Source organism: Columba livia, chromosome 2 (genome assembly GCF_036013475.1).
Source record: "Columba livia isolate bColLiv1 breed racing homer chromosome 2, bColLiv1.pat.W.v2, whole genome shotgun sequence".
Taxonomy (NCBI): domain Eukaryota; kingdom Metazoa; phylum Chordata; class Aves; order Columbiformes; family Columbidae; genus Columba; species Columba livia.
This window is the reverse complement of record NC_088603.1, coordinates 156,456,947-156,476,987: the sequence shown is the minus strand read 5'-3', so window position 1 is coordinate 156,476,987 and position 20,041 is coordinate 156,456,947. Positions and strand designations below refer to the sequence as shown.

General features: G+C 38.9%; 1 protein-coding gene across 12 annotated transcripts in view; it reads left to right on the top strand.

Annotated features, from left to right (window-relative positions):
- Positions 1–20,041, top strand: part of FAM135B (family with sequence similarity 135 member B) — a 274,657-nt gene that overhangs the window by 180,630 nt on the left and 73,986 nt on the right. For all 12 annotated transcript variants that reach the window (XM_065054475.1, XM_065054472.1, XM_065054474.1 and 9 more), the window contains 3 exons: positions 4,300–4,439; positions 11,911–11,981; positions 13,869–14,042. In XM_065054475.1, the coding sequence (XP_064910547.1) occupies positions 4,300–4,439; positions 11,911–11,981; positions 13,869–14,042 (385 nt within the window). The remainder of the gene's footprint in view (positions 1–4,299; positions 4,440–11,910; positions 11,982–13,868; positions 14,043–20,041) is intronic.

Below are 20,041 nucleotides of genomic sequence, written 5' to 3'. Positions count from 1 at the left end.
GCATCAATAGGCTTTTCTCATTCTCTTAAATGAATGGTTGTGGGGCACAACCATTCTTTTCCTGCTTGCAATTGTTCTTACAGACCTGAGAGGTCTTTAACTTTCCAGATAATTTGAAGACCTATTCAAGGCAGAGAAGATAAGCAGTAGATGGAATGGCCACTTTGGAAAAGGAGACAGGAAAAAAGGATTCCTTCTATCTGAAGGGACGTTGCAATGTCACAAATAAATCTCACAACAGGGAAATTTACTGAGCAAAAGCTCGTTACCAGAAAATTAGACTTTCCTTGTTGAGTTCACTGAAGCCCAAGCCTTTGAAACTGTGGAATAAAGAGCTAAATGCAGGTCAATATAACCTTAGCTCCAGCTCTCACCAGGGAGTAAGAGCTCTCAGCAGTTTCCACATACTACATCTGTGTTCCTTGGGTCACACATGACTGCTGAGCAGCACAGGCAGAGCTCAGAGCTGTTTGCGTAACCAAGGCTGTGCTGAAAAGAGAATTTGGAAAACTGAAAGTTTCAAGCTTCTCTCTCACACCATCCTGTGTTTTGTGCCAAAGGAGAGAGGTGCTTGTGTGAACACAGGGGTACATCTGCTACATCTGATAGAAACACTCTGAACCTTATTGCCACTGTCTGTTAGCAGACAAGTCTGTAGGTTTAAAAAGACATGAATGTCAGAAGGTATCACAAGAACAAAGGCAAGTCTGTAAAAGTTACTGAGATTATGACCTTTTCATGGAGTAGACTGAAAAAGAGTATGTTTGGAGTAGACTAAAGAAGGGTATGTTTGTTAGTGAAAGAAGCTTGAGCACAGTCATACAGCCTGGTCCCTGTCTGTACCTTGAAGTGCAGAATACATCAGTGAATACTACTGCCTGAAGGGAAGCATCTATGGAGATGTTCATTTCCCTTTGATTTGAGAGGCAGAATGCATGCATTACTGAAAGATTTACTAAGATATGTTCATGCTGCCAAGTGCTCCTCTGAGAAAACTCCTGCGACAGCCTTATGTCATACTTTAAGAGAAAAAGAAGCGGGCTGTGGCAATTAAAATAGGCAGGGATGGGTCATGTTTATGGGATGATCAGGCATTTGCATGTAGTTCTCTGCCAGATCTCTGCAAAGGTGGATCTCTCTGCTTAAGACTGACCAATATTTGGGTCTATAGTATCACAGAATTGACTGGGTTGGAATAGACCTCAGAGATCATCACTGTGCCCTTGTGGCCAGGAAGGCCAATGGCATCCTCGGGTGTATTACAAGGGGGGTGGTTAGTAGATTGAGAGAGGTCCTCCTTCCCCTCTTCTCTGCCCTGATGAGACCCCATCTGGAATATTGTGTCCACTTCTGGGCCCCTCAGTTCAAGAAGCACAGGGAACTGCTGGAGAGGGTCCAGCGTAGGGCAACAAAGATGATTAAGGGAGTGGAGCACTTTCTTCATAAGGGTATGAAGAAAGGCTGAGGGAGCTGGGAGGAGACTGAGGGGTGAACTTATTAATGTTTATAAATATATAAAGGGTGAGTTCCACGAGGATGGAGCCAGGCTCTTCTAGGTGGCAAACAATGATAGGACAAGGGGTAATGGGATCAAGCTGGAACACAAGAGGTTCCACTTAAATTTGAGAAGAAACTTCTTCTCAGTGAGGGTGACGGAGCACTGGAACAGGCTGCCTAGGGGGATTGTAGAGTCTCCTTCCCTGGAGACATTCAAAACCCACCTGGACATGTTCCTGTGTGTTCTTGCTCCAACAGGGGTATTGGACTAGATGATCTTTTGAGGTCCCTTCCAATCCCAAACATACTGTGATACTGTGATACTGTGATCATCAAGTCCAACCCTTGGTCCAACTCCAGTCCATTGACTACATCATGGCACTAAGTGCCATGTCCAATCTCAGTTTAAAAACCTCTAGGGACGGTGAGTCCACCACCTCCCTGGGCAGCCATTCCAATGCCTGACCACTCTCTCTGCAAATAATTGCTTTCTAATATCCAGCCTAAATTTCCCCTGGTATCATGTTCAGTCACACTGTTTTGAGAGAACCTTAACCATTGTAGCATGTCTTTGGCTTTCACCTTTCCAATTAGAGAAATGACTCTTTATGACACCTTGCAATCTAGCTCCTAAAGCAATTACACGCTAGGAGGGATCTGTATAGGAAGTGTGTTTGAAAAGAAAATGACATTAAACTTCCTGTCCTAGAAGAGTAGCAGTATATCAATATCCAAATCAAATAACATAAAGCTTCTTTTGTCTGTCAGATAGGAATAAGAATGAATTATACCTCTAATGTGATTTTTGCAGTGTCTCTAATATGATGACGTTTAAATTAAAATAAATATGACTGCATACTTTTGAAGAGCTAATCAGGCTGAAACATACTAGCTTAACTGGTGTAGCACGATGAAATAAATGTGTATTTATGAAGGTTGCCTGGACTTATCCATAACTATTGTGCATGATGTGTGACGGGAAGACAATAGCAGGGTGAAACACTTAGGCTCTTCCTTGGTGTGCTTGGTAAAAGTGAGTAATACCAAAATGATTTTAATGTATTCTGGATGACAGCCCTATAACCCAGCTAATTAATTAGCTCAAGTCTTTCTCCTGTCACATTGTTTTGTGTTGTTTGTTTGTTTGTTTGTTTTAGAAGGTGTTTCTTTGTCTGCATGATTCTGGTTGCAGCAGGTTGGAGTCAAAAACCCCTAATTATTATAATAAAAAAACTCCATTCACTTGTCTACTGGAGCCTTTAGTACTGTGGGTTTTTTTTTAGTTTGTTGGTTTTTTTTTTCCCCCACAGAATCATAGAATGTCCTGAGTTGAAAGGGACCCATAAGGATCACCAAGTCCAACTCCTGTGCCTGCACAGAACAATCCCACAGTTCATACCATGTGTCTGAGGATATTGTCCAGTCTCTTCTTGAACATTGTCAGGCTTGGGGCCGTGACACCTCCCAGTGTCCAACACCCTCTGGGTGAAGAACCTTTTCCTAATGTCCAACCTAAACCTTCCCTTGCACATCTTTCCTCCCATTTTCCTACTAACCAAAGTTCACCTCAGGAAATCTTTAGTCCTCTATCAGTCTTAGCTCACTGACTTCTGATTGTAAATTATATGTAACTCTTGCACTGAAGAGCAAAGTAGCTTTAGCACAGCAGAATAGAACTGTCCTGATTTGAAACTCTTGAAAAAACAGCAGTCCCTGTGACTTTCTGACCTGGTCTTACATCTTAAAACAGCTCTTGGACTCAAACCAATTCTGCAATGGCCCAAATTACCTGAAGTACTTTCTGAAAAACTATTATTCTGTGTAAAAACCATGTGACTGTTGGCTTCCTGATGATGACAGATCTCTCTCTCTCTTTGAAGGACTGACACTAGTACAACTTTTTATAAGCACACCGTGCTAGGAGAGTTCCAAAATACCATTTGTTAAAGGACTGTATTTCAAAAGCTCAGATTCATACGGTGCTGAATGCTGGAAAGGGACAAAACTGTCTCCAAGTAAATTATTCAAGCTGTTGTTGCTCAGGGGCTATGGAAGCAGAATTAGCAGGGGATTCTTGTTAACAGTCAAGACACAACTTGAAAGTACCTAACTCTGGTGCCCAGTTGTTCATTAAACGGCCACACAGTCTTTGAAGGCTCCTCTAGAAGGGATTCACTGTAGTAAATGTTGCTGCCTCCAGTGTGGGTTTGTACAGCTAAGCAAGTTACATGGTTTTCCTCTTAGTGAAAGAAGAATTACTCAATTAGCAGTGAACTTCAAGCAAAAAATTACCTCAATCTAAAGCATGAAATTTTGAGTTTTTTGTCACATGAATTATGTCTTAAATTCCATAAGCTTCATTATAACCAGAATAAAATGCACAAGAGATTACAAGAAAACTCGCTGTTCTGAAAGATGCCCATTGTAGACAAAAGGTGGCATTTCACAGGTGAACATGCACAGTCATCGTGGTGGCTGGGTAGCAAACCTCCCTGAAAGAAATTTGATGCTTTAGATTTTATTACAAGTAAAGTTAATAGGGTAAGTGCTGCCACAGGGTCAGCTATTCTCATTTTGAAATCTGGCCTGCCTACAGTTTAACATTTATGTTCTTTAAATACCATGTTTGGGATCCTGAAACCTATGATAACAATCTGCTCCATTCCATTAATTATTAAGAATGCAAGTGTTTAATTTCAGGTACCGATACAACTGGCCTAGATAATCCTGAATTGGAAACATAGGAGTAAAAATAACTTCCATGCAGGCATCACACCATAAGTCTTTCTGTGTTTTGTGCAGGTGATTCCAGCCTTTGCTCAGCCTGTGTTCATGAAAACAACGTTTACAGCAGAATATTTCAGATTTTGTACAGAAACGAAGAGATCATTCTTAATGAATCAATGACCTTCAGAGTGCACCTGCTTCTGGATGGTGAAAGGGTGAGTTGTCTTGGATGCATGTCAAACACAGGAGGGCTGGGGTTTCTCTTACCTAAATTTATGTGTCCATTGCACAGATAACTCCATTTGTGAAGTGGTCATGAGGTCCCTGTGCTGTCACAGGTCTTGTCAATGTAGCTGGTGGAGGCAAAGCCATGATTTATCTGACCAAATGCCAGCATTTGCATTAGAAGGAGATTGACCCTCCCGCACCCATCATTACTTATGCTGACAAGAGTGCCTGTGGTGATTTGTTTATTTGTAAGTGCCAACACTATAAACGTCAACATTAGGTCAGATAGACTCTATAAACTGTATGTTATGCGACAAGTAGTCTACACCTTGGCTTTCCAGTGGAATACGATGTTGACATATTCTGATAAATCAGTACATCAAGTGTATCAACCAGAATTTGTCATTTGTGCACTAGATCAGTCATTCTACATATAGGTGTGCATCAGCCTCACCTGAGAAAACCAGGAATGCTCTGCATCTTGCTAGGACCAGCTTCTACTCCTACTATCCATTACTGTATCCTCCTCCTCACCTCTCTTTGTGATTGGTTTTTGCTACAGTCCGTTACCACCACACAGGGGTCTTCTTACCCTTCTCCTTAGTGCTCCTGATTGCAGGAGTGCATGGTAGAGTTGCTGGAGTTTACCCTCTCTATAGTCCACGTATGACCCTTTTACTTTCCGTTGTCTCTCATCTAGAATGGGTTCATACAAGATCCTTCTCCCCATTCAGCATCCACTCCTTTAGCCAAGAGGAGCACCCACACAAGGGAAGTATGTGATCTGAACCACCCATCTTGTAGGGCACCTTTGGCTTTCTCTTACTGATATGAAATTGATATCTCACAATGATGTTCCCAGGAGCTACAAGAGATAAGCGATCTTAGGGTATGGCAAGTATTGTTTTACTGGGCTCCTACACAGAAAGGGGAGAAAATGTTCTTGTAGAATGGAACTCAACCCTGGCACAAAGTGTCATCGCTGTGCTTTGCCACAACGAAGACTGGTACAGAGTATATGACATTTGGTACTTGCTCACATTGATAATGAGAGACACAATATTGGCTGTATTTGAAAAATCAGCATGCCATCAAGATTAGTTATGCAGCCAGCATGAATCGAATGCTGTGTACTGAATTTGAGGCCAGAGTTTCTTACCTGTCCTTCCTTGTATAATTTTGTATTTCAGCATGAAGAGATTAAACATTTCTGTTTTGTCTGATTTCAACCCATGTGTATGTGGGTTATATATAGATCAAAATTAAAACAGCTGGAGAACCTACTTTAAGCTCATTTAACACGCTTCTCCTTCCCTCCCACTTTTTTCTTGGTGCTTTTTTTTTTCTTTAACATGGTGTCATCAATTTATTCCTCCCTAGAATTGTTGTTTTGTACTTATATGAAAAATAACTAAGTGCAAGTTTATAAATATTCATGAGAAGTGCATACCAACATGCTTAACTGAATATTAATTTTATCCTTCCTTAGAAGGTTCCTCCTTAGAAGAACATCTCTGATTAAAAGTCCCTCCCCTCAAATTATAGCAGTTATTGATCTGCTGTGTTCATCACGCTTGTCTTTCCAATGGAGGTTTCCTGGGAAAAGGGCAGCTGCCCAATAATAGTATAAGAGGACAAACAGGTCTGTTTGTCCCAGATTAATTATTGAGGAGACTCTAAAGAATCAAATGCAAAAATAAAGGTGTGTAAACCTTTTTGCACGTTGAACAGATTAGCACAATTCACTTCTGCTCAATGCTCCCACGCCTCTTTTTTCTGCTTTGATTTCTTGTTCTCCACAACTTTAGAAATTTGATATAACTACGGGAGAGAGCAAAATGTGCCACTTCACAGGGCACCATACTCAGAAGAAACCTGCCATATTCAATGTTATTGCTTAATGGTGGCTTTGCATCTCTGTCCCATAATCTCATACGTTGGATGAGATCCTTGCAATGTGGCATGCGTAAATCACCTTGAGATTTGTGAGGGTTTTAAAAACTATTTCCATTCTTAACTTCTTATCTTATTTAACACACAACAGAAGCAAGTCCTTTTTGTACAAATTGTGTGATATGGTGAGATTTTTTGGTTGAGGGTGAAGAATCTGTCCACGGCTTTTTCGTAAATGGAAGATGTGATAGATAGACAAGAAAGTTAGACTGGGTAACGGAAGTATTGAGTTAGTATGCTCCACGTAGTTTCTATGGTCAGAGCTGGAATTATCAAATGTTATAACAAAGGAGCAGTACGCTTTCTTTTCATAATGTTAGGGTAGTTTTGTCAATGAGATAGGTTGCTGAGATGGGTTCAGTACAAAAAAAACGCAAACAAAAAAACCCAACGTGCATCTCCAGGTGAGATTATGTGCTACTGTGTTTTGTTTGCTGCTATTTTTTTAATTTTTTTTTTTTTTTTTACTTTTTTTCACCTCCACTTGCATAACCCAACATAAATTTAAATACAGAAGTGCATCATTTTGTCTGGCATCAAATGGAGGAAGGCTCAATTATCTGCCTAGAAGTGGCACTAAGCATACCTTTCACCATATAAATGGTGCTTTAAAACTCTCTGCTTTATTAGATGCCTTTTTCTCTATTATCCCAGAATGCAGCATTCCTCAAATTCATACGGAACAATATTGCAGGGCTGAGGCAGCCTTTAGTGTTACAAAGAAGTCTAATTTATTTTCATAAACTTTAACTTTCATTCTTATTAAAGAAGGAGCTCTGCCTCTTTCATCAAACAATAAAACAGGTAACTTGTCTTTCTCCTTGCTTGCTGGCTCCATTCAGGGACAATTTAGTAGCAGGAAGAGGACAAAGCAGAGATATAACAGTATATTAGATTTTGTACTTTTCAGATAAAATTTAAGTGAGATGGGGCCTCCAGATCATTCAATCTGACATTCTGGGTAAACAGTTAAATATTATGGAAGTACATCACAAGAATGCTGGAAACTTCAGTTATAACTACTACAACAACTCTTAAAAGCTAAACCAAAGATGTAAACATAAACCTGAAAAATTAACATTCAAAACTGAAATAATGCACTTTATTCCTGAACAGCTAAACAAAAAATTGAGTACTTTGCTTTGTATATACTTTTTTATTGTATAAATATACTTATTTTTATGATAAAAATGTTTTCTATTGCACAGCTTCCAAACAGTGTTTAATTAAATGCATTTCCTTATCAGTGTAGTCCTTTTGCAAAAGAGGCAGAGATTAGAAAACAGCCTGAACACTGGACAGCACTTCTGGAAAACTGTGTGTGCTCATGGATGAATATGGGGTCTTTTTTGCACAAACTTTAAGGTCCAAGGTAGGAGCACAAAGGGTAATGTAAGCATACCCCAGCAATGGAGAACTGAATCCTGAATATGCAGACTTCACTTTCCACAAGAAAGCAGAATAATATTAGGTTGATGCAAACAGTGAATAATTAATCAAATCAGAAATAACAAGAATAATTATGCTCTTGTTTGATTTTAGGCAGAAAAAAAATGAAATGCATGTACTATTTCAAATAAAGCTTCCAAAATATCTAACTGGTATTATTGATTTTACTTTTGACTGGAGACAAGATCAGCATGTGAAATGCCCAGATGTCAGATGTTCTGAATGTGCCTCTTATTTGGGTATATGAAATATTACAAAACAGAACAAAATTATTTGTTTATTATTAATATATTCCCACAAACACAGACATTTATTTTCTCTTTCATGAGTTGTGATTTTAATCATTAACACAGCTGAGAGGTCAAAGAACATTATAAGAAAACACTCAAAGACCTTTCACAAATTATCTGGCAGGATGCTGCTTGGTTTAGCTTGTCATACACTAATTATATTCCAGAGAAATTTTTCAGGCCAGTTTCTTAAGTATGTTAGTGTGAAAATTTAAAGGTTTCTTCTTAAAAAAAAAACCAACCTGGTAGTCTATGAGACTTCTGGAAAATTTTAGTCTATAAATTACAGCTGTGGAAAATAGCATTATAGTCTCAGTAGAGTTAAAAGAAGCAGTCAGTATTTCATTTAAAGACAATGTTATTTCAAACAGGAGACTGAGAAAGGGTAGAAATTTCAGTGACTCTTCTGTATGAGCTCTGGAAAGGTGATTTAATTTTCCCATGTAAAGGATCTTATGCACCTGTTGTTCTATTAATAAGTGAAAAAAAAAGTAAAACACAGGAAAGTCACAGAATCGACTGGGTTGGAAAAGACCTCAGAGATCATACAGTCCAACCCTTGGTCCAACTCCAGTCCATTGACTAGATCATGGCACTAAGTGCCATGTCCAATCTCAGCTTAAAAACCTCCAGGGAGGGTGAGTCCAGCACCTCCCTGGGCAGGCCATAAGTCCAGCAGGTATCAAAGCTGTATAGTAACTTGTATCATGTAAGCAATTCTGTTGTGTCTCATCCTATGCATAAATCTTTTAATGATATTTTCTCATGCAGAGTCCAGCAATTTCTGAACAACTGTGCAATTTTCACTTGTCTTAATATTTACACCTCCAATACACAAAGGGAACTATGTAATCTCTATAGTGAGAACTGTGATTTGATTTTACGTGGAGTTTTACACTAATCTGAGCCATCTGATTTCAACATATCTTTGGGATTAAAAATATCCTATATTTTCACGTTAATGCATTACTCCATGCAGTGATGAATATCTCCTAGTCTCTCAGACATCTGCCCATTCCCTCAAGGTGTTTTGAGCAAGGTGCCACTGGCTGTTTATCTTGTTTTAAGCACAGGCTCAGATTTCAGTGACAGTTGCAGGTGCTCAGCAGTATTAGGCACAGACCCAAAATTTCATCCCCTCTGTTGGAGGATGATATTTGCTTTGTCTGGAGCACTATACTTGAGTTGAATTCCTAGTTTAAATTCAGACTGTAGCTTCAATAATGATTGTTTCCTTTGCAGGTTTCAGAAAATGTGATTTTAAGTGACAAGAACTCATTAAAAAAGAAAAAAAGTCTGTCTTTTTAAAAATTTTTTCTTTAAAAAAAAAAAATAATCCTGAAAGACATACTTCCAGGTGTTTTGAGACAAACACAAAAGAGAATGCACATTTTCAGTAAACAGAAGGTGAAATTTTCTCATCACATCTTATCAAATTTTACATCTTTGATAATTTTCTCAAAGTGTAATCAATCATTGGCTGTCAATTTTCTTGCTTCAACAAAAAAAAAAAACACACTATAGATGGAGTTCCACCTTTGCAAAACCTAGCTGAACATTCTTTGTATAATAAATCTTATAAATCCTACCTCTCAGAGCAGGATAGATGCCTCTGACTTTGCCTTCAGTGCATTTTTTGTATGGTCTGTTGTTAAGAAGATGCTAATCAGCAGGAAAAAGTAGAATTCATCCTGCCCAAATTAAGCCATCTAAAATTCAAGTGTATCTAGATGAATATGTTTCTGTAGGCTTTAACTAATATAAATGGAAAGAGACAAGCACAAACAGAAATCAATTGTCCTTTTCAGATAGGTATCTCAGGATGGGCCATCTCACTGTGTGCACCTGCTGGCTGATTTCCACTGATAAAAAGCAGAACCTAGTTGTCCCACCTCACTTCCTTTGGTAAAAAATGGGTAAAAGGGAATTGTATTTGTAATACCCTATCCCCAGTGAACAACTCTACATTTCCAAATGCATTCATGTGCATCTCCTGATGTACTGTGGTATTCAATAAAGGACATTTACACTCACAGAAAAACAATACAAACAAACAAACAAACAAGTTCAAGGAGAAGAGGGAACTGCTGGAGAGGGTCCAGCGTAGGGCAACAAAGATGATTAAGGGAGTGGAGCACCTCCCTTATGATGAAAGGCTGAGGGAGCTGGGTCTCTTTAGTTTGGAGAAGAGGAGACTGAGGGGGGACCTCATTAATGTTTATAAATATATAAAGGGTGAGTGCCATGAGGATGGAGCAAGGCTCTTCTCGGTGGCCAACAATGATAGGACAAGGGGTAACGGGATCAAGCTGGAGCACAAGAGGTTCTGCTTAAATTTGAGAAAAAACTTCTTCTCAGTAAGGGTGACAGACACTGGAACAGGCTGCCCAGGGAGGTTGTGGAGTCTCCTTCTCTGGAGACATTCAAAACCCGCCTGGACATGTTCCTGTGCGACCTCACCTAGGCGTTCCTGCTCCAGCAGGGGGATTGGACTAGATGATCTTTTGAGGTCCCTTCCAATCCCAAACATACTGTGATACAGTGATACTGTGAACAACAACAAAAAACAAACCTCACATATTTGGTTAATAAAAAGAGTGATATTCTGTTCATATTTATAGAAATAAAATCTTTTTGGTTTTTTATTCTGCATTGCTGGGGAAGAAGACATGTAAAAGGAATGAAGGAAAAACTGCTGGGCAGATTAATCCATCTTCCATTCTAACTTATTTAGTTCAATTTATAATAGTTACTTTAAATGTGTCAAGCTGGGACTGTTATCCAATGTAATCCTTTCCAGATGAAGATAACAGACTGACAGCTCCCTTCATGTTCTGTTTCAGAAAACCCAATGAAAATATTTTATTGACAATAAAAGAAGGATAATCTTGCTGGTGGGACCTATTAGATGAAGGTACTAATGACTCAGTTTATGATCCCACATGGTATCTTCAGTGTATTTGGCAAGCTGAATTGTACTACATATAAATCTGCTCAGCACCCTGCAACAAAGTGAACAGATACACTTCTATTAATTTAAGCTTAAAAAACAACAAAAACCTTTGAATTTTGCAAAGAAAATGGTCTATGTGAGAATCAATGACAAACTTCCTCCAGGAATCTATCCAGGAACACAAAAAGTCACGGGGAGGCAGGAAAGCCTCAGTTTGCAGAGAAACAAACCAGAAATCTAATTATAAGGATCAGAAATTGTCAGAATTATTTCAGCCATTTCTAATTGGTTTAAGCTGTAGATTTTGAATTTCGCATTAGTTACAGGCAGGTAACTGGAAGGATTCATGACTATTTCTCAATCAAGAAAACCTGATCCTTGTTCTCATTCAGCTCACAAGATAACCCAACTGAATACTAACTCAGTGAGGGAGCTCAGCTTCAGAAATACTCTGCTGACCCAGCAAATGCACTGCTCTGTGCACTCTGGTTACTCTTTCTTGGAGTTGTTGTTGTTGCTGTTGTTGTTGTTATTATTACTATTATTACTATTATTATTATTATTATTATTATTATTATTATTATTATTTTACATGACAGGACACCTAGGAGCAGTTAACACCTCTGACTGCTCTGGTTCCCTTTGCAATTACCTTGAACTACTGCTTCATTTATTCCTTTCTGCCATTGTGGTGAGATGCTTCTGTTGCCACATATTTTTGCCTTTGCTTTTATCAGACAAAACCAACCACCTTTACCTTCAATGTTGTAGATGCCAAATTATAAATATAACCTGGTGTTTCTCTTTTTGTAGGTAGAAGATGCATTGAGTGAGGCAGATTTTCAGCTCAAGTTGGACCTGCACTTTACTGACAGTGAACAACAGTAAGTGTAGTTTAAAAGCTCAGTTGGTAATGTAGGAGTTTGTTCAGTTGGAAAGTTACTTTGATGAAATGGAAGTACTTTGGAAAAAGGGATAGCTTTGATAAGTATTTTCTTTGTCTCAATATTGAACTCTTTCTATTTCTGCTCTCTGTATTTGAAGGGTGTATCTCATACTTCACCTTAAAGGAATTTTTTTTTCCTTTAAGCATGATATTTTTTCAAAGGTGTTAAGTGTTGCTCTATCTCTGCTGCTGGTAAAGGGAATACTATGACTGACCTCCATGTGAGCAGGGGCTGTGATTCAGGAATGCATTTACCTCAGGAGACAACAAAGTATTTTCTTGCTGAAGACGGGTGTATGAACATACAAAGAACTTGTATAAGAACCAAAGCTGTCTATATATTTTAGGAGGAAAGTCTTCCCATTGACTTTGGTCTCTTCTCACTGCATTTGGTTCCCTAAACTTAGGTGAAGTGGGAGTAGTGTCCCTTCCTGAGACACAGCGCAAAGTGTGATCCCGAACGTTATTCAGGCCTCTCTGAATCACAGAAAAGGCTTCCGATTACTTCAGCAGAACTTATGGGTGTGTGGGCGGGGATGCAGAGAAGTCATCTGAGATGTGCTTCATGCCAAGATTGTCCCCATGTGATTTTATTCATATCCACAGGGTACTTAAACAATTTTCAAGAATGTTTCCTTTATCTTGAAGATAAAAAAAGTGAAAACTTGTTCTCTCAGGCAGGTGGGACTGGACCATCAGCTGTGATGCTGATGGGTTTGGAAGAGGGCAAAAACAAACATTAAGTGGTAGCTAAAAACGAAAAGAACTGAAACTTTCAAGCTATGAAATTGTGCTGTAACACAAACATTTATTTTCTGTTATCATCTGAATGAATAATCCTATTTATTATAAACATAATTAGTGTTTTTTTAGAAAAGGATATTCTGCAAATCTCATTCAAACACTTCTTGGAACTAACGATCCATCATACTCAACTATCTCATCATAGGTTTTCTTAGCTCTGGAAAATAATTGGCTTCTATGAGCAAGTTCTTTAATGCTGTAAACCAATTCTTTTTCAGAAGTGAGTTTCACTTACATTGAGAGGATATAGCTAAGGACGCTTCAGGTTTACATCTCAGCCTCCTGCCCTACAAGTGAATTAGATGTCGTGTGGCTGGCTGCACACTAGGGAAGTTATTCTGGAATAGTTGTAACCAAACTTTAAATTGAAGTCTTTGTTTCTATTTACTGAAAAAAATGAGAAGCCAGTACAACTTGTATTGTTTCTCTGCAATTACTTCACCTACTCTTTTTATGTTTGACCTATTGCATTTTTTTACTAGAAGATCAGCTATCTGGAAAGGTACTTTGAATATTTTCAGTTCTCTGGCACAGGACTGTTTCTACCTCTCACAAATTGCCTGAGATTTTTGTTCTTACACTGAAATCACAAGTAGTGAGCTGTTCAGGCTACGAACACTTGTAAGCTGAGCAGTTTGCTAGATGCATGTAATTCTGCTACTTCTTGATGTCCCCAGAACTAGCACATAGGTGGACATCAAAGACCAGGTGAAACTGGAGTTGCATCACATGTGTTTGTCTTTTATACAGTTTATTTATATTTATATATACACACACATTTGATATTTATTATTTGTTATTTTGTTTTAATTTTTGTTGTAGTATTTACTTTGTATTTATTTTTATAGTTATGCTAGGCACAAATGCAACACAAGATACTCCTTAGTTGTGTAAACCCTCTTGAATCTGGCGAGTGATATAAATTCACCTTAAACCATCTCCCAGTCTGCTGCCTGTAGCATGTTATAGGCTTTGACAACACAAGCTTTTGCCAACCCTTGTAAACCTCTTTCTCTTCCAGGCTGAGAGATGTTCCAGCGATCCCTCTGATCAGCAGCCGTACACTGTGTCTTCACTTCCACCCCCGGAGAGGTCTGCACCACCATGTTCCTGTCATGTTTGACTATTTCCACCTGTCAGTGATATCTGTCACGGTGCACGCATCACTGGTAGCGTTACACCAGCCTCTGATCAGGTAAAAGACACAGAAATGTCTGTTGAAAGGCAAAGGAGATTCCTCTTCTGAGTGCATTTGCTTATGGTACCAGAGAAGCAGAGAGGACAATTTAATTTCAAGATTTTTGGTCTAGGGCTAGGATTCTGGAGATGGGGGTTTGGAGTCAACCTCTGACACAGGTTCCTGCCTTTGATAAGACACCAGAGGACTGATCAAAAACTAGTGCAATTTGTGGGTAGAGCTTTAGAAGCTTTGATTAGACTTAATCTCTCTATTCCTCATGTGTAACAAGTGGAAGGTGAAATTTCTCCTGTTGCTTGTTTTTCTTCTTTAGTCTAAAAGCAACTGAGAGCATTTACATTTTTTTCCCCACCTTGTTATTTTGTAAAATATTTAGGACAGCTGGATGCTAATCTCATCTGCAGCCTCTGTGTATTAGCATAATTCATAACGTGGCTAGAAGGAGGTATGAACAAGTCAATACTGGATAAGGCTCTGTTGAATCTCTCCTTTACAGCATCATCTGATTTAACCATGCAGCAGTGTAATACTAGCTTCCATGGGGTCTAGGTGTGATTTATGTTATCTGATTCATAATGACAAGAAAATAATTCAGGGCTCCTTCAAATAAAACAGGGCTGGAGGTCAATATCCGCTAATATTTAGAACAGGCAAGGGGAAGCAAAGGTCTTTCTGGCAATTTACTTTGTGTCAAATCTTGTCATTGCCTGAGATAAGGAGTTCTGAGAGGAAGGGAGCTCCTTGGGTCCTGAAGCAAAATGCAGTTTTCAGTGTTGTTCAGCTTCCCTCACTCCAACAAGGCCTTGCTGTTTACCAAGTGATCAGGAGACTCTTAAGTTTGACAAATATGCAAAAACCACTGTGTCAGAAAGAAAATATGAATGTGTAGACTATTTTTTCTCTGAATCTCTGATTCAGTTCTCCAATTGTACAAAGGCATTGCTTGTACACGATGCCATAAAATGAATTAAGACTGTAAGAGGCTGAGTTGTGACAGTGATGAGAGTCATATTGGTACATCAGACTGACACATCTGTCTTCTGCTGCTGAGATACAGGTAACTGCTGTATCTCTCTTCTACTGTGTTGACTTTTTAAATGGTGAATTAGATTGTAACAGACTACTTTTAACCAGTTTTCCTCAGGTAATTTACCCATTGTTCTACTACATAAAAGGATGAAAGAACAATAGTTATCAGACTTAATGACTATTTTCAGTGCTTCGTTACCCTCTAATGAATGGAGCTGCAGAGACTTGTTACTGTTATTAAGCATAAATCACATGATGAGCAACTGTTTTGAAGTCAGATTATTATAGCTTTTAAAATATTATTTTGTTCACATTTATGAAGTTTACAATAATTTTACTTAATGTAGTGGAAAGAAGTTTTTTGACAACACAGTACAGAGTTTCATTTGCTTAACCTAGTAATTTTAAAGTGTCATACTGAGGATTTATCCTCTTGTTGATAAATATTCAAAACCCAAAGAACTTGTATGACATGCTCTCTCTAAATATAAATCAAGGTGAAGACACTAGTATAGAAGAAATATCAGTTCCAAGTATTCTGCAACAAAACTAGCCAACTAAATCTTATTTGTTTTTCTCACATCTCAGAGCATTCCTGTTTATCTCTTAGGATTAGAGTTTATTAGGAACATTGAAAAAAAATAATTATAAAGTCAGGAATTCACTTTTATAACAAAATAGAACCCAAATGACTGGAAATCCTTTTTTTTTTTTTTTTGTCATTTTATAGAAAAAATAAACACCAAATAGATACATTGTTTGGGGAAGAAAAAAGTCTGTACAGTATTTCACTGGATTTTCCTTTTCTTCCTTGAATTGTCCCATCATAGCATGTACTTTACATGTATATACATATTATTTCTCCAAATATGTATACACATAAATGTAAAAGAACAACAGTTCTAGATCTGCCCTGTAAATAAAGATTACACATTATGCAAAATTGATATTCACCGCTGTCCTAAAGTTGTCCTGGAAATAAACCTTGCCTGAAGCACAGCATATGCCCTATGGACTGAGCTTTTCATATTTTGTTCTCTCTGTTGGAAAATTAGATACTCTTCCCCAAAGACCTTCGCTGTTGCCTATATTTAAGCAGTGAAAACAGCAGGGAAAGTAGAAAGACTGATTCAGGCCTTTCCCTGCAGGGTAAATTACACCCACAAATAGCTCCTGTTGGGCAAAGCTTGCCAGGGTGCCTCCATTACCTCCTGTCTTTTGACAAGTGAACATTTTGATATTGATGTTTGTCCTGGTTAATAATTCTTATGTAATAAATACTACATTGGGTTTGATACTTTGAAGCCCTCACCTCTCACCAAACTCAGAATGAGTGAAATTCATGTTTCTGCCATCCTTTGCAGCATTCTGGATGGGAATTTTGCAACTCATCTCTTCTAAAGAGTATAACCCTCAACTTATTAATGGGGTCCCAATTCATGGCAGTTGCTAATGGCTTTATGCATTTTCTTAGGAGGTGAGAGGCTGAGTAGGAAGGTGATGAGGCAGTTGGCTTACCTCCAGCTCTGCTACCTCTACATCACCCTTATTTGGTCCAGGTGTGAGATGACCAGGAGCATGTTGGGATGCTTTGGGGCTTGGATCACCTCCTCTCTTGGCTCCATGGACAGCTGCATTCCTCTGAAATGCTGCTGCAGAAAGGATTCTGAGCAGCAGTGAAGGGGCTGGGTGCTTTGACTTATCCTGGCTGGGCACTGTGGCAAAGCTTGGTTAAATATTCTCACTTCTACCTTTAGAGTTCTTCGACTTCTCTACTTCTTTACTTTGGATGTTTCGACTTCTCTAGTTTGAATTCTTCACCTTCTCTTACACCCCAGAAGTGTCTGGGGAAGCTGGACTGCTCTGGGCCAAGTCCAAAACTTTGGATTTCCAGGCAGGAGTGCAATAACAGGGGAGAACAGGGATGTAGGATGCAGTGGTTGTGATGGCTGTTGTACTGACCTGAAACACTGCTCCTCTCAACTGCGCCTTCCCTTACAGCCAAATCCTTTTGCCAGGCACAGCAGGACATTGTCATGTCCTCTTGGAGTGACTGCTGATGCGTAGGGCAGTGCTGTTTGCACTGAATGTTTTTAGCAGCTGCAGGTCATGGAGAAGTATTTTCCTACTTTTGGGATCTGGGAAAAGAAGAGGAGACTCTAAAGCAGGAACTGATTGGCACATCTTTCCTAACATCACAGAAATGACAATTCTCTTTGGAAAGTAAAAGGCTTGCCTCATTTTACCCAGGATGACAGAGATAAGAGAATCATAGAATAATCTGTGTTGGAAGGGAGCTTCAAAATTGCCTAGTCCAACTCCCTGCAATGAGTAGGAACATCTTCACCCAGCTCAGGTTGTTCAGAGCCATGTCCAGCCTGGCCTAGAATTTCTCAGGAATGCAGCATCTACCACCTCTCTAGCCAATCTCTTCTAGTGTTTTACCACCCTTGATGTAAAAAATTTCTTACTCATGTCCAGCCTGAATCTCCCCTCCTTTAGTTTAAAGCCATTACTACTTGTCCTATCACAATAGGCCATGATAAAAAGTCTGTCCCCATCTTTCTTATAGGCCCCTTTTAAGTACTGAAAGGCCACAGTAAGGTCTCCCCAGAGTCTTCTCTTCTCCAGGCTGAACAACCTAAGTCTCTCAGCCTGTCCTCATAGCAGAGCTGTTCCATCCCTGTGATCATTTCTGTGGCTCCTCTGGTCCATGTCTGTCCTGTGCTGAGGGTGTTAGAGCTGGATGCAGGACTGCAGGGGCATCACACCATAGCAGAATAGAGGGGCCTCAGCAAGTCTGCCAAAAGATAAACAGAAAAAGTGAATGATGTTCAGGCTTGAGAGTACTACCCTGCTGAATGCACTGTCCCCACAAACTGGCTAAATATATTTTTTTATTCTCTTACCTAAGCTCCAGAGGCTAAATGTGAGCAGACTGTTGCAGGAGAAAATGAGGAGGAGTCAGGGTTTTTGCACTCTATTTTTCTGTTTTGCATGGATTAGTCTGGTTTCTGGCCTGAGGCGTTGGCTTCTCTTCTAACTCCCTGTGACTGGCTTCACAACTGGTCCAGTCTATAAGTGGAACCAGCAGTTATTTGTCCAGCATCAGCTATTAGAAAAGGTATTTTGTTCCAGTATAGTTCAAGATAGTTCAAGAAATATTTCCCAAAGGGATGCATACATGTCTATGGTGTACAGATCTACTCAGTCTCAGGCATGCTGCAAGCTCAGTGCCTTTCTTATGTTGGACTAATTTAGGAAGCAAACAGCAAGAAACATAGTTACTCCCTTCATTAACTCCATAGACCTCTGTACTACTTCTTTCTGAGAGGAGTTGGCATATGTTGCTGTTGATAAGTTAAAAATACAGCTCATAAATAATCTCTGAAACAAGTACACAAATGCAAAGTTTCCCCCACACAGATAATTTCTCACACTGAAAACAATAAAACAATATGCTGCATTTCCTGTTAACCAGCATGGACAGTAGGATCTGATTAACATCTCTTCTTCTGAAAAGTTGTCCAGTCCAATTTCTTCCTCTGAAAGCTTTCTGGAAGTGTAAGAACAGTGTTCTGTACCAGACTGCTACTATCTGACCAGATTGGTGTCCCCAAAACAATGCATTGTCTAAGGGCTGTACCGAATCCACATCACTTGATGGTCACAGTATCTGCAGTCCTACTTTGGGTTTTGGGCTTCTGCTGAAAATATTTTCAATCTGAAAAACAAACAAACAAAGTAACAACAGAAATTGCTGCAAATAAACAAGATTCTTCATCACAGGCAGCTGGCAAACCTGTTTTCTCTTGTTTGTACAAGAGAGGGGGTTAATTTCTTCAGCTTTCTGGATTCTCCTCAAATTTCTAGTCTCTTCCTCACTTTCATACACATGTCTGTGAAGACCAAAGTAGACATTCAGGATTTTACTTGTTAATATTGAATTCTTCATTACCCACATCCAAATCACTATAGAAGAAATAAGAAATCTTCTTGGTGGCATGTAAGACGGGGAAATAACACAATACACATTTTGCAAGTGGGGAAACCAAGACACAGATACTGAACTTCTCAGTGCTTTGAGCTTGTTCTACTTTGTGAAGAGAGAACAGAATCAAAGGGACACAGGGTTTTTAAAGGTTTCAGTCCTGACCTAGATCTGCTCTGCTCCACTGCACTGAGGAACCAGGCCAACTCTGGCCATCCTTGAGCAATTTCATCTCACCTAAATCTTGTTATTCCCAGGTATCCCACTGTTCCTCAAAAGCATGAGTAATATATCTATATATACACACACTGCAGTGCCCTGTACACCTTTAATCTGGGTGTGGACTATGCAGGGCAATTTTTTTTACAATTTCATGTGTAGTTGAAACCTACTTAAGGGTAGCTTGTATCTGAAACTGCCACAGATGTAATCCTGAGTAGCAAAGTTCATGCTTATTTTTCCAGTTCTATCTCATTTGCAAATAAATTTACCTGTAGAAAGAAAATTGAATATTTATGGAGCAAAAAGCTATTCCTTCCACAATATGTTTATTTAAAGAACACAATTTTTTTTTTCTTCTCTAAGAACTCTTGCATAATAGCTGGATGATTTTTCCTCTTAATTTTTTTGTATTTGTTACTGTCTGTTACATATCTACAAAGACAAAACTCTACTTTGACAAGCCATTCTCCTCAGCTACCAGCCAAGAACTCACTTAAGAAAAACCTGTTTATTTCAGAGTCAAACTTTCAAAAAAAAAAAACCCAGATCAAAAAGAAAATAATAATAAAAAACCAACCAAACAAACAAACAAAAACCACCCCACCCAAAACTAAATATATTTCACCACATTATTTTACCTGCTTTTAAGTTTTATAGCAACTGAGATTGCCCAGGACAAAGAAAACAGCAATTTCTAGCAATCAAAATAATCAGATTTTAAACCATATTCCCTTGTTGACTCTGTTTGGGATCT